The sequence below is a fragment of the Notolepis coatsorum genome (assembly GCF_963971535.1).
Source record: "Notolepis coatsorum genome assembly, chromosome: 15".
Lineage (NCBI taxonomy): Eukaryota > Metazoa > Chordata > Actinopteri > Aulopiformes > Paralepididae > Notolepis > Notolepis coatsorum.
Window position 1 is genome coordinate 89,173,433 of NC_140179.1, and position 12,882 is coordinate 89,186,314.

The window sequence follows — 12,882 nt, forward strand, 5'->3', positions numbered from 1 at the left end:
AATATACTGCAATGTGTTTGACTCCTCACCCACGTCTGGGTCGCCCTGTATAATACCTCTGACAGGCTTTAATTATACGGCAAGAATAATACCTCTCTAGGCTTTACTTGTAATGCAACAGGTCTGTAACCTCCCCACAGGGAAAGGGTTAATTAGATGGGAAAATATTATTAAACACAAACACGTTATCACACTCAAAGAAAATGAAAAGAAATCAAAAGGTGGGCCCACAAATACCTAACAAAGTCCTATGCTAATGCCGGCATGTATTGTTAATGGGGTACCCCTAGAACTGTGGTTAGCAATGTTAGCTTCGCCCGCGGGCCGCACCACACTGTGTACTGTGTAATAGCTCCGGAGCGTAGATGCTCAATTGTACTCAACCAACATGGCGGCCTCGCCGCACCACCACCGTCCGGGTGGCAAGATGGCGTCGAACACTCTCGGCGAGGGTGCTAGCAGGCGGAGCTGGAGCAGAGGGGCAGTGCTGGGCTGAAAGCATGTGCTGGGTGATGGCGACCTCTGTTGCTCTGAAGGCAGCCTGGTGCAGATCTGGTTGTAGACGGTTGGTGTTGGGTCGACGCGCATTTATAAGCTCGCCCTCACTAACACTGCAGCTACACTCTGGGTCCCAAACAGCCCTCCTGCTAGACGGGGTATATAATAACGCAGGGTGTCCCTAAACACCGGTCCTCTTCATGCCACGCTGGCGGGACGCCTCCACAGAGAGGATAGCTTTAACTTAAGCCCAACTCGGCTATACCGCCTTTGTTCTAGGATAACTCGTTTTATATCACTAGGGATATTCAGGGGGGAAACATGCAAGGCTCCACTACGATTACGTTCATATGATAACCCGTCACATGCTCCGGTTCAGTTCGTCCGCCTGTGTTTCACAACGGGGCTCCCCGATCCACGTCTGTTCACAACAATCGTCCGGACTCGAAGAGGTCCGTCTCCCCTCTTCCGCCTCCATATATTTCCTTCCATCTCTCTCCGACACTCTCTGCCTGCCACCGCCCCCTGCTGGTACCGCCAACTAGTCACACAGGGAAAAGACTGATAGAGTATGGTCCAGTAACCCTGTTCATAATCCATATTCCAGCGATAGAAGAAGGAGGAGCTCGCGTCATTGTTCGTGAGAATATCAGTGGAAACTAATCAGAATGTCTTGGTGCACCAGGGGAGATAAAAAGGCAAGTCAGCACTTCTGAATAATAGTCATATTTTCAGGATGCTACATAGGCTTGAGTAAATTGTAATGAACCAAAGGAGATTATCAATTCTTTTTTTTTCTTTAAATATTTGACAGTGAATAACACCATGCTAACATCGACCAGACGTGAAATATTCAGCACACTCAGCACCTTCTTGAGATCAGGTGTACAAAAAAAATCTAAGCATATGAATAAAGGGCAGATGATTTACAGAGGATTTTGTAGATACAGTATTGAATGTTGTCATCCGGACACATGCAATTTGAAATATGAATATAGAATATAGATGATCAGGCCTATAAATGACCTTATTATGGCCAAGTCACACATCTATGGATCGGGAAAAATCTCCCCATTCCAATGGCAGAGTTCAATCTGGATTTAGTACCACCAGGTTCCCCTGACAGGACAGCAAAAACCGTGAATGAAATATACTGTAAGTACAGTTACTTTTTTATAATGTAAATAGCTCTGCCATTTTTCATCAGATTGCAACACGTTTTTTTTGCTAGACGTTCGCAGAAAGGTAAAAAAACGAACTACGTTCTATTTTATGGCAATAACCTTCAAGTTTGTTCGACCCGTGAGATATGATCCCGAAAATAACGTATAAAATATTTCACGCTGGAAGTCAGATGATTGACAGGGGCTGGCGTGAGCTGGGAAGTGTAGTTTTATGAAATTCGAATGCCCATTGAAAGCCCTGGGTCTCTTCTTTCAAAAGACTACACTCAAGTTAGGATGGGCCATGTCCTCGCGGCAATATACGGCAGTTTCCGTCTCTATAAACTCACATGTATTCATATAACACTTAAAATCATTGGTAAACAAACATAGTGCCGAAAATATACACGTTGACTGCTGTTTTGACAGGGTTAGGGTCTTTACTCTTGGGTACATTTGAAAAAGAAATGCAATATTAATTAATACGTTCTGTATTCATCTATTTATCGCATGATATCAATCTCGTAGCGGTACCGGACTGCTCGGGCTTAAGGGGTTAATAACTGCTTAAATATATATATATTAATAAATAAACAAATGAATTTGGTAAATTAAGAAAGAAATTAAGTAGAATTTTGCATGGAATGAGTCAAATTAAGGGTCAAAATATCCAGAATGTTACCCTTAAAAAACTGTTACAACCGCTTAAGTTATATTACGCTCCATAATTTACCCTGGCATTGGTGATAAACCTGGTTGAAATGAACAGATGTATACCAGAATACCACAGAAAATGTGTGTTTAACACATGTTTTTCTAATGGTATGTATCGGAATGTTTATCCAAAATGGCCATTGGCACCAATGCATTCGCACTCTCAGGAGAGTCTTTTCGAGTATTCTTATTTCGCCAGAGAAAAGGACATATATATCCTCGGAAATATCCCTCACGTCATATAATGTAATTTATGTAATGTGTTTATGTCTCCTGTGTGTTTAGTTAGTGTTTAGTCTGGCTTGTATTAGTGTCACTTTAGTCTGTCAGTCTGTTTCTCCTCCCACGTGTCTCTCGTTGTAATCAGCCCTCATATGTCCCGTTTGTCAATCAACCTGTGTATTTAAGTCTTGCCTGCCCGGTTCCTGTTGTGCATGCATTGTACTTTGTTCCTGTCGTTGTTCCTGTCTATGTTCCTGTTTGCTATTCGGATTATTTGCTTACCCTGCCTGCCATGCTGTTTGTTTCCACGCCATGCCATGTTAAGTGTTTGTTGTAGACCAGTGGCGGCCGGTGTGAACTACATTTGGGTGGGCGCGGGGGGGTGAAGGGGGGGGGGGGGGGCAAGCGGACAGCTGACCAAGTGGACAGCTGACTCGACATAGCGTTACCGTTTCCAATGTTAAGTCGAGTTCATTCATACTACACTAGTACACGTATGATTAATCCAATAATGAACACATATATATATCTTGTCATTTTAAACAAGTTACCATTCATTCATTCATCCATTATGCAATACCCGCGGCGAAATTAACACGATGTGTTGAGAGAGCGAGAGAGAGAGAGAGCGAGAGAGAGAGAGAGAGGAGCGAGAGAGAGAGAGAGAGAGAGAGAGAGAGAGAGAGAGAGAGAGAGAGAGAGAGAGAGAGAGAGAGAGAGAGAGAGAGAGAGAGAGAGCGAGAGAGAGCGAGAGAGAGAGAAAGAGAGAGAGAGAGAGAGAGAGAGAGAGAGAGAGAGAGAGAGAGAGAGAGAGAGAGAGACCGCATTAACTCACTTGTTTAGTTGAAACGTGGTCCAGGTCAGGAGGGCTTGATAAAGTGTATAATGTCCACTGTCCCACAGTCACAGACTGTTGTTTCCACGTCGAACAGCCTGCAAACTACCTGGCGTTCTATCGCCCTGCTCTAAGACAAACTCTAACCTTAACCAACTTTGAAAGAGTGCCTAAGCTTAACCGTCGAATGAACTTGCCGTCACACTCTAAGATACTCTAACCTTAACCAACTTCGAAGAGTGGCTACAGTGTAGAAACTGGCGTCGGCCAATCAGAGAGCGTCTCCGAGAAATGCGGCTACGGAAAGTATAGACGCTGCTTGCTTAGATGATATAGATCGCTTGAAAACGCGCCCGGCTTCCATCATAATACATCATATTTTAACGCACAGCGCGTTACGCACTGATTGGCTGCGACGGATACAGCGATGAAACCAGTGCACGCCCACTGTAAGCGCTATTGCGTCTAGCCCGAGAGAAATGCGGCTACGGAAAGTATAGACGCCGTATGATTCTCTATCAGACAGTCACTTCCTGTTAATGAAAACAATTATTTATATTTGATATATTAACACTTTAATCGCCGGAGACGCCGAAACTCATCTTTCCCCGCCATGCTCATTCTGCCGAAGATGCCGTAACACGTCTTTGATATCAATATTTCACAAATCTGTGATCGAAATCATATTTCTCCCCCGGGGACCTGAGATATACTGCTGAGCTCCACTCAACTCTCTAACGGTTCAAGAGCGCCATCTGGTGGCCGATCGGGGGATCGCCCAGGGGAGAAACAGGATGTAGAAGCTGGTGCTCATTTCAATTCGGTCCGATCACTCGCTATAGGTCCCGGGACTCGAGCTCGACACAATACATAGCGATCCGTTGCCAATAACTCGACAAACAACATGATTTGGACGTATATACTATTATACAACCTGGAAATGGATCGGGTATTTCTCCATCCCATAATAGAAAAAATTCTGTTCCACGCTCATCTGCCAACGGCGCGAGGAAGCTACGGTGAGTTTCAGCGTTATTTTCTAATGTCCTCTATACTAACTGCTCTAATGATCATATCACCCACACTAGATGAATGATATAACGTTGCCCACGGAATTATAAACGACCCCCCGCCCATCCGGTCAACATCAGATCATACGTAGTAACTTCTAGAACTACGTGCAGTTGACATTTTTTATCTGGCACCGATCGCTATCAAACTGTATTTGATCATCAATATAATGCATTTAGGGCTATAAATCAAGTTCTGGAGAAAGCTGCAGAAAACGATAAAAACATACTTATACTTTAGACCGTATTTTAGTATGAATATGTGAATGAAAAAGTATAACGTTGCTACACCCTGAACAATAGATATAGGACATTGAATGGGCCATAATAATGTCAATTTAGCAATACAATTTAAAAAGTTATAGCCCTGCAAAGAAGGGGAACTTCTCCATAGACAAATAGAGCTGGCTAGGGATGGTAAATTATGAATTTAACCATGGCGATCAAAGTGTTAACGTTATATTGTGCATTGGAAACACAAACATACTTAAAATGAGTAAATATTATTCATTTTAAACATGTTTATTTTATTTCTAGGACTCTTCTTTTAACCAGGGAGGGCGGCGCTCTAGCGCCCACTATCGGCCGGCCGCCACTGTTGCCGCTGTAAAAAAGTTTAGTGTTTTTCCCGTACTCCCTTTTGTTTAAGTTTTTCCTTCTTCCAGCATTGGCTGAGAGGTTTTGTTTGTAGTTTAGTTCAAGTCTATGTTTATGTAAATCTACTTTGATCCACTACCCGCCTTGTCTTGTCTGCTACTTCATCCCCTGTCTGCATTTGGGTCCTACCAACACCACCACCATGTCAAACCGTGACAGAATGAGCTCAGTGGCTGGTGGAATTGTTCACGTCTGGTCGATGTTAGCATGGTGTTATTCACTGTCAAAGATGGAAAAGAAAAGAAAATTATAATAATTTATATTCTCCTTTGGTTCATTACAATTTACTCAAGCATAGTAACATACACAATACTTCTGACACTGGTAATACATTCCCTGAGGTCCATAGATGTTCTTAGATACCAAGAACATGCAAATGGTCCTTAAGTGGAGCAATGTTCCATTTAGGTATGTACTTTTAGGCGAATTTTCTGAAAATATGGCTAGGGCTTAACAGATTAAGTTGAAAATAGGTATATATGTTTTTGTAATGTGTATCTATGGTGGATGATGATATATTATAAACCCATAGACCTCTGTATGGATCCATGATAGAATGCCTACATATTCAGTAAACCTCCCAGCTTCAGTAATAGCAGTACCTGCATTGGAGTGAATGACTGGTGTGAAAATGTTGTGTGCATGGGAGCTTCAGCCACACTGTCAAGGCGAGCAGGAGGCCAGCATGTTAAATCATATTCTCTGCCCTTTTCCGTGTTCACGGGATTAAGTATGTAAGGAAGCCGCAGAAGCCACATAATGCAGTCAGCGTCTTGACAGCCCCATTCACCGCATTGTCAACCGGCCATAATTGCTTCAGAAGCAAATCTCCTCACATCATCATCTCATCAATCCGCTGGCATCACAGGGCTTTCTGTGTGACAGCGCTGGAGTGGGGAAAATCATCTTTGCTTTTGTCGTTATAATGGATTATGGTGAAGGACGGGGGCCCCATCATCTTGACTTTAATGGCTATTTTCTGTCATCATCCAGAGTGACAGGCAGTGCTCCGGTAATCTCCCTTATTCTACATATGCTTCCCTCTCTCTCTCTCTCTCTCTCTCTCTCTCTATCTCTCTCTCTCTCTCTCTCTCTCTCTCTCTCTCTCTCTCTCTCTCTCTCTCTCTCTCTCTCTCTCTCTCTCTCTCTCTCTCTCTCTCTGTTCTGTCATGTGGGCTGTTTTCCGGGCAGAGTTAAATTCAAATCACTTGCTCATTGATGGGTTTGCTCAAAGCGACAAGTACTCTCTCGCCCGTCTGTGTGCGTGGTGGTTAACTGCTCTTTCCCAGTGATATCTTCCCAGGTTCATCCGATAACCACGGAGCCACAGGGGTTCACGATATCCATCTGAAGAAAACACAGGGCATCGCACTTCAATACCATCCATCTTATCATCATCGTATTCTTTGAATGGAGACACGCTGAGAGAGAAAAAAGTTGCCTATATGTAGAAACAAAACTCTGCATGCACCTTGAATTCACTTTTAAATCACTCTGAATTCTAAGTGGTTTAGAACCGTCGGACGATGTAACACTCTTGCCAATAGTGACCCTCAGATATTCTGGTCTTGCCTTGTTTTTTGGAGGTCATCTTCCATGTCAAGCATCTTCAACTTGATTCTTCAGAGTAAGAAGACAGAGGCTGTGAAGATCCTGGAGCATTTTTGTTCCGCTGTGCAAGAGGTAGAGACTGAGACACAGAGAGGGGGGTAAAGACTGAGACACAGAGAGGGAGGTAGAGACTGAGACACAGAGAGGGGGGTAGAGACTGAGACACAGAGAGGGGGGTGGAGACTGAGACACAGAAAGGGAGGTAGAGACTGAGACACAGAGAGGGAGGTAGAGACTGAGACACAGAGAGGGAGGTAGAGACTGAGACACAGAGAGGGGGGTAGAGACTGAGACACAGAGAGGGGGGTAGAGACAGAGACACAGAGAGGACATGAGAGGAGACACAGAGGACGTGAGAGGAGACAGAGACACAGAGGACGTGAGAGGAGACACAGAGGACGTGAGAGGAGACAGAGACACAAAGGACATGAGAGGAGACACAGAGGACATGAGAGGAGACAGGGACACATAGGACATGAGAGGAGACAGAGACACAGATGACGTGAGAGGAGACAGAGACACAGAGGACGTGAGAGGAGACAGAGACACAGAGGACGTGAGAGGAGACAGAGACACAGAGGACATGAGAGGAGACAGAGACACAGAGGACATGAGAGGATACAGAGACACAGAGGACATGAGAGGAGACAGAGACACAGAGGACATGAGAGGAGACACAGAGGACGTGAGAGGAGACAGAGACACAGAGGACATGAGAGGAGACAGAGACACAGAGGACGTGAGATGAGACACAGAGGACATGAGAGGAGACAGAGACACAGATGACGTGAGAGGAGACAGAGACACAGAGGACATGAGAGGAGACACAGAGGACGTGAGAGGAGACAGAGACACAGAGGACGTGAGAGGAGACACAGAGGACATGAGAGGAGACAGAGACACAGAGGACATGAGAGGAGACACAGAGGACGTGAGAGGAGACAGAGACACAGAGGACATGAGAGGAGACAGAGACACAGAGGACGTGAGAGGAGACAGAGACACAGAGGACATGAGAGGAGACAGAGACACAGAGGACATGAGAGGAGACACAGAGGACGTGAGAGGAGACAGAGACACAGAGGACGTGAGAGGAGACACAGAGGACATGAGAGGAGACAGAGACACAGAGGACATGAGAGGAGACACAGAGGACGTGAGAGGAGACAGAGACACAGAGGACATGAGAGGAGACAGAGACACAGAGGACGTGAGAGGAGACAGAGACACAGAGGACATGAGAGGAGACAGAGACACAGAGGACATGAGAGGAGACACAGAGGACGTGAGAGGAGACAGAGACACAGAGGACGTGAGAGGAGACAGAGACACAGAGGACGTGAGAGGAGACACAGAGGACATGAGAGGAGACAGAGACACAGAGGACATGAGAGGAGACACAGAGGACGTGAGAGGAGACAGAGACACAGAGGACGTGAGAGGAGACACAGAGGACATGAGAGGAGACAGAGACACAGAGGACGTGAGAGGAGACAGAGACACAGAGGACGTGAGAGGAGACAGAGACACAGAGGACATGAGAGGAGACAGAGACACAGAGGACGTGAGAGGAGACAGAGACACAGAGGACGTGAGAGGAGACAGAGACACAGAGGACGTGAGAGGAGACAGAGACACAGAGGACGTGAGCGGAGACAGAGACACAGAGGACATGAGAGGAGACAGAGACACAGAGGACGTGAGAGGAGACAGAGACACAGAGGACGTGAGAGGAGACACAGAGACACAGAGGACGTGAGAGGAGACAGAGACACAGAGGACATGAGAGGAGACAGAGACACAGAGGACATGAGAGGAGACAGAGACACAGAGGACATGAGAGGAGACAGAGACACAGAGGACGTGAGAGGAGACAGAGACACAGAGGACATGAGAGGAGACAGAGACACAGAGGACATGAGAGGAGACAGAGACACAGAGGACATGAGAGGAGACAGAGACACAGAGGACATGAGAGGAGACACAGAGGACGTGAGAGGAGACAGAGACACAGAGGACGTGAGAGGAGACACAGAGACACAGAGGACGTGAGAGGAGACAGAGACACAGAGGACATGAGAGGAGACAGAGACACAGAGGACGTGAGAGGAGACAGAGACACAGAGGACGTGAGAGGAGACAGAGACACAGAGGACGTGAGAGGAGACAGAGACACAGAGGACGTGAGAGGAGACACAGAGGACGTGAGAGGAGACAGAGACACAGAGGACGTGAGAGGAGACAGAGACACAGAGGACGTGAGAGGAGACAGAGACACAGAGGACGTGAGAGGAGACAGAGACACAGAGGACGTGAGAGGAGACAGAGACACAGAGGACATGAGAGGAGACAGAGACACAGAGGACGTGAGAGGAGACACAGAGGACGTGAGAGGAGACAGAGACACAGAGGACGTGAGAGGAGACACAGAGGACGTGAGAGGAGACAGAGTCACAGAGGACGTGAGAGGAGACAGAGACACAGAGGACGTGAGAGGAGACAGAGACACAGAGGACATGAGAGGAGACACAGAGGACGTGAGAGGAGACACAGAGGACATGAGAGGAGACAGAGACACAGAGGACATGAGAGGAGACAGAGACACAGAGGACGTGAGAGGAGACAGAGACACAGAGGACGTGAGAGGAGACAGAGACACAGAGGACATGAGAGGAGACAGAGACACAGAGGACATGAGAGGAGACAGAGACACAGAGGACGTGAGAGGAGACACAGAGGACATGAGAGGAGACAGAGACACAGAGGACGTGAGAGGAGACAGAGACACAGAGGACGTGAGAGGAGACAGAGACACAGAGGACATGAGAGGAGACAGAGACACAGAGGACATGAGAGGAGACAGAGACACAGAGGACGTGAGAGGAGACAGAGACACAGAGGACATGAGAGGAGACAGAGACACAGAGGACGTGAGAGGAGACAGAGACACAGAGGACGTGAGAGGAGACACAGAGGACATGAGAGGAGACACAGAGGACATGAGAGGAGACACAGAGGACGTGAGAGGAGACAGAGACACAGAGGACGTGAGAGGAGACAGAGACACAGAGGACGTGAGAGGAGACACAGAGGACGTGAGAGGAGACACAGAGGACATGAGAGGAGACACAGAGGACACGCCCCGACCAACAAGTCACGCCCCTACGGCACCGTCGACACCTCCTGCAGGGCTCCACCCTCCAGCCCTCAGTCAATAGGAGATGGAGGAGCAAACCATGGAATGAGACCCTTTTTCTTCGATGAAGACGGTAACTCTCCTGAACAGCTTCAGGCCTAAAGAGAAACTTTTTGTGAACAGATTCATAGCAGCGCTGCAGGCGGACCACCTCCAGGGGTCAGACGTTCTCATTTCATAACATCTCCTGCATGGAGACAAAGAAACCAATGGTGTTTTACACACTCCACATACTGTACTTGATGAGTCATTTGAATTCCATCAGAAGCCAGATCCAAGTGGATACAGTTTGAAAACATGTGTGTTTAAAAAGGATGTTCTGAAGAACAAAAAATGAAATACTATATTAAAGCAAAAAAAAAATATATATATATATATATATATATATATTATATATATATATAAAGGTTGTACTTTTTCAGACATGAATGGAGACATTTCAATGTGCTTCTGTAGCCGAGAGTGTCAGTGAAGATGGTTGGAGATCCATCGTAGCTACGGCTCCCGCGCCGGAGACCTGACTGCTTTGAAACGGAAGCCGGTGGATTTGGCTTTTGATCAGCGGTGTGTTCGCGTATCTTCTTCTGGGATCCTGCTGAGCCGTCCTGCAGCTCAAAGCCAAACCAACCTCTGAAGAGAAGAAGAAGCTACGTCCCCAGGGACGCCCAGGGTCAGAGCTAAGCTGCTGCCGCGGTATTGTACACTAACCCCCGCCATGTGTCTTCGCTTTTTGCCTTTTTTTTAACAAGATGACAAGTGATACTACAGGAGACAGGACAGGAGAGGAGACAGTGACTCAGCATGGGGGGGGATTCATTCTACGTCTTCAAGAACAAGAAAATCCTTCGCTCTGAAAGGGGTGACTTTTGGTCTTTGAAATCAAAAGATCAAGGTGTGTGAACTTGACTGAGACTTCAAGATTGTTAGTGCAGAGAGCCGCCTCCACTGGGCTTGTGATCGCTAGTTGATTTAGCAGATTTTCTAAGATGCGTGTCTTGTGGGATAATATTTATGATAATAATCATTACGGCAGAACCCCAACCTCTGACTCTAAATACCCTCGTAAAATTAAATGATATTTACCAACTTAGTTTCATGGTTCAAATTGGATTACGCCATGGTATTATTTAAGAATCAAAGCAATGTGGAGACCTGAGGCCAGACACGCACAGACAGAGATTCCGTCCTTTATAATTAGATTACAGTAAATGGACTGCGAAATGGACTGCAGAGAGCTTTTATCCAAAACGCTTTACAGTTATGCCTCACATTCACCCATTCGCTCACACATTTACACACCGACAGCGGAGGCGACCATGCAAGGTGCCAACCTGCTCATTGGGCAATTGTTAAAATGTTTTATTGCTGATTGTTGTTAATGATTATACTTTTTTTTTTGGTTGATAACTGTTACGTTCCAGCATGTGGCTGTTGTATGTTGTTTGTACTTTTGTGTGCCACCCCCCCCCTTTCTCTCTCTTTCTCTCTCTCTCCTTCTCTCTCTCTCTCTCCCACACCCTCCACCTGCTATACTCTGATCCAGGTTCCTGTCCTTCATCAGGACACTAATTGGAAACCAGCCAGTCATCCCAGCCATCAAGCAAATCACCAGTTGACCAATCGGAAGCCCTCCTCTTGTTTTAAAACCCATGTAGCACTTCCTGTTTCCCCCTCTTCTTTTTGTCTCTATGCTGTTGGTTAAATGTTTGACTCCGATATATTTAGCCAACTTGGTACAAGTGTATGTGTGTGTGTGTGTGTGGGTTGGGAATTGGAGCAGGTAAGGGGCCCAACACATTTGGTGCTACACGTAGTGGTATTATTGTCTAGACACACTAGGTAAGGAGTGATTCCACTCATTGTAGGTTATTTGACATAACGTTAGGTTAGTCAGCGTAGGTAGTGAGCAGTAGGTTTTATTTGACCTTTGTGTTTGTGTATAGGTAGACAAGATATTCCTTACAGAGTTAGTTGTGTTTTGTTTTACTTAGTTTATTCCTTTGGCATCATTCAAGCTCCTTTTCCATTCTCCCCCCCCCCCCCTCCCCCCCTTTTCCCCTTGGTTGTGTGTATCAAATCCACCATCCACCATACACCATCCACGATACATTTAAGATGATGCACTGGGGTGCGGCCGGGTAGCGCAGCGGACCAAGCGTCTGTCTACCACCGCAGAGACAGTGGGATCGAATCCAACTGCCAGCGGTACCTCCGGCTTGGTCGACCGTCCGTGCTGACACAATTGCCAGTGTCAGCGTGTGGGAAGGGTGGGTCCTGGTCGTTGTAAACAGCGACTCCTACAGTTAGGTCGGGGCGCCTGCACAGCAAGGGAAGGATCTGGGTGAGGTAGTGTGATCCTTCCACATGTTACACTCTCCCAGTGAGAGTCCGCGCTGCGGAGGAAGCATGTGATAGCCTCCACCGACTGTAGGGGGTAGAGTGCGCAACGACCAGGAAGGGGATTGCGAATTGGCATAACGACTAACATTGGGATGGGAGAAAAACGGAAAAAAGGAGGGCGGGAAAGATAAAAAAAAATATTTTTTTAAAGATGATGCACTGGGTTAGGGCATTTACAAGCTTGTAGCTTCAGCCCTAACCTTTTCGGCCAACTTGTAATTTGATTTGTGTGTTGTTTTTTTGGACATGCTAAATGGCTCGAACTAAACTTCATTCATTCATAGTTATAGTAATTCTTCATTATTCTTAAATGTCAGGACAACGTTGAGCCTGTATCCTGTCTGTCATAATCACATACACACACCACTGTTGCACGGCTGATTTCATGTGAGACTGAGACATTGATTTAAGCATGTACAATTAATCCCCCACAGGCTTTACATACACTGTTAGGCTGTTATACAGTCCGTCTGAAAACTCCCATCCAATTCAGCCTTATCATGTGCAACCCTGCAT

The 12,882-nt window shown here is 46.4% G+C and overlaps 1 protein-coding gene across 1 annotated transcript in view; it reads right to left on the reverse strand.

The window, feature by feature from the left end:
* Positions 1-12,882, reverse strand: part of LOC311242137 (glycogen phosphorylase, muscle form-like) — a gene marked incomplete at both ends in the record, with an annotated part of 173,511 nt that overhangs the window by 57,076 nt on the left and 103,553 nt on the right. Inside the window, one exon of the mRNA XM_084331091.1 lies at positions 6,774-6,849. Coding sequence (XP_084187217.1) covers positions 6,774-6,849 — 76 coding nt within the window. The remainder of the gene's footprint in view (positions 1-6,773; positions 6,850-12,882) is intronic.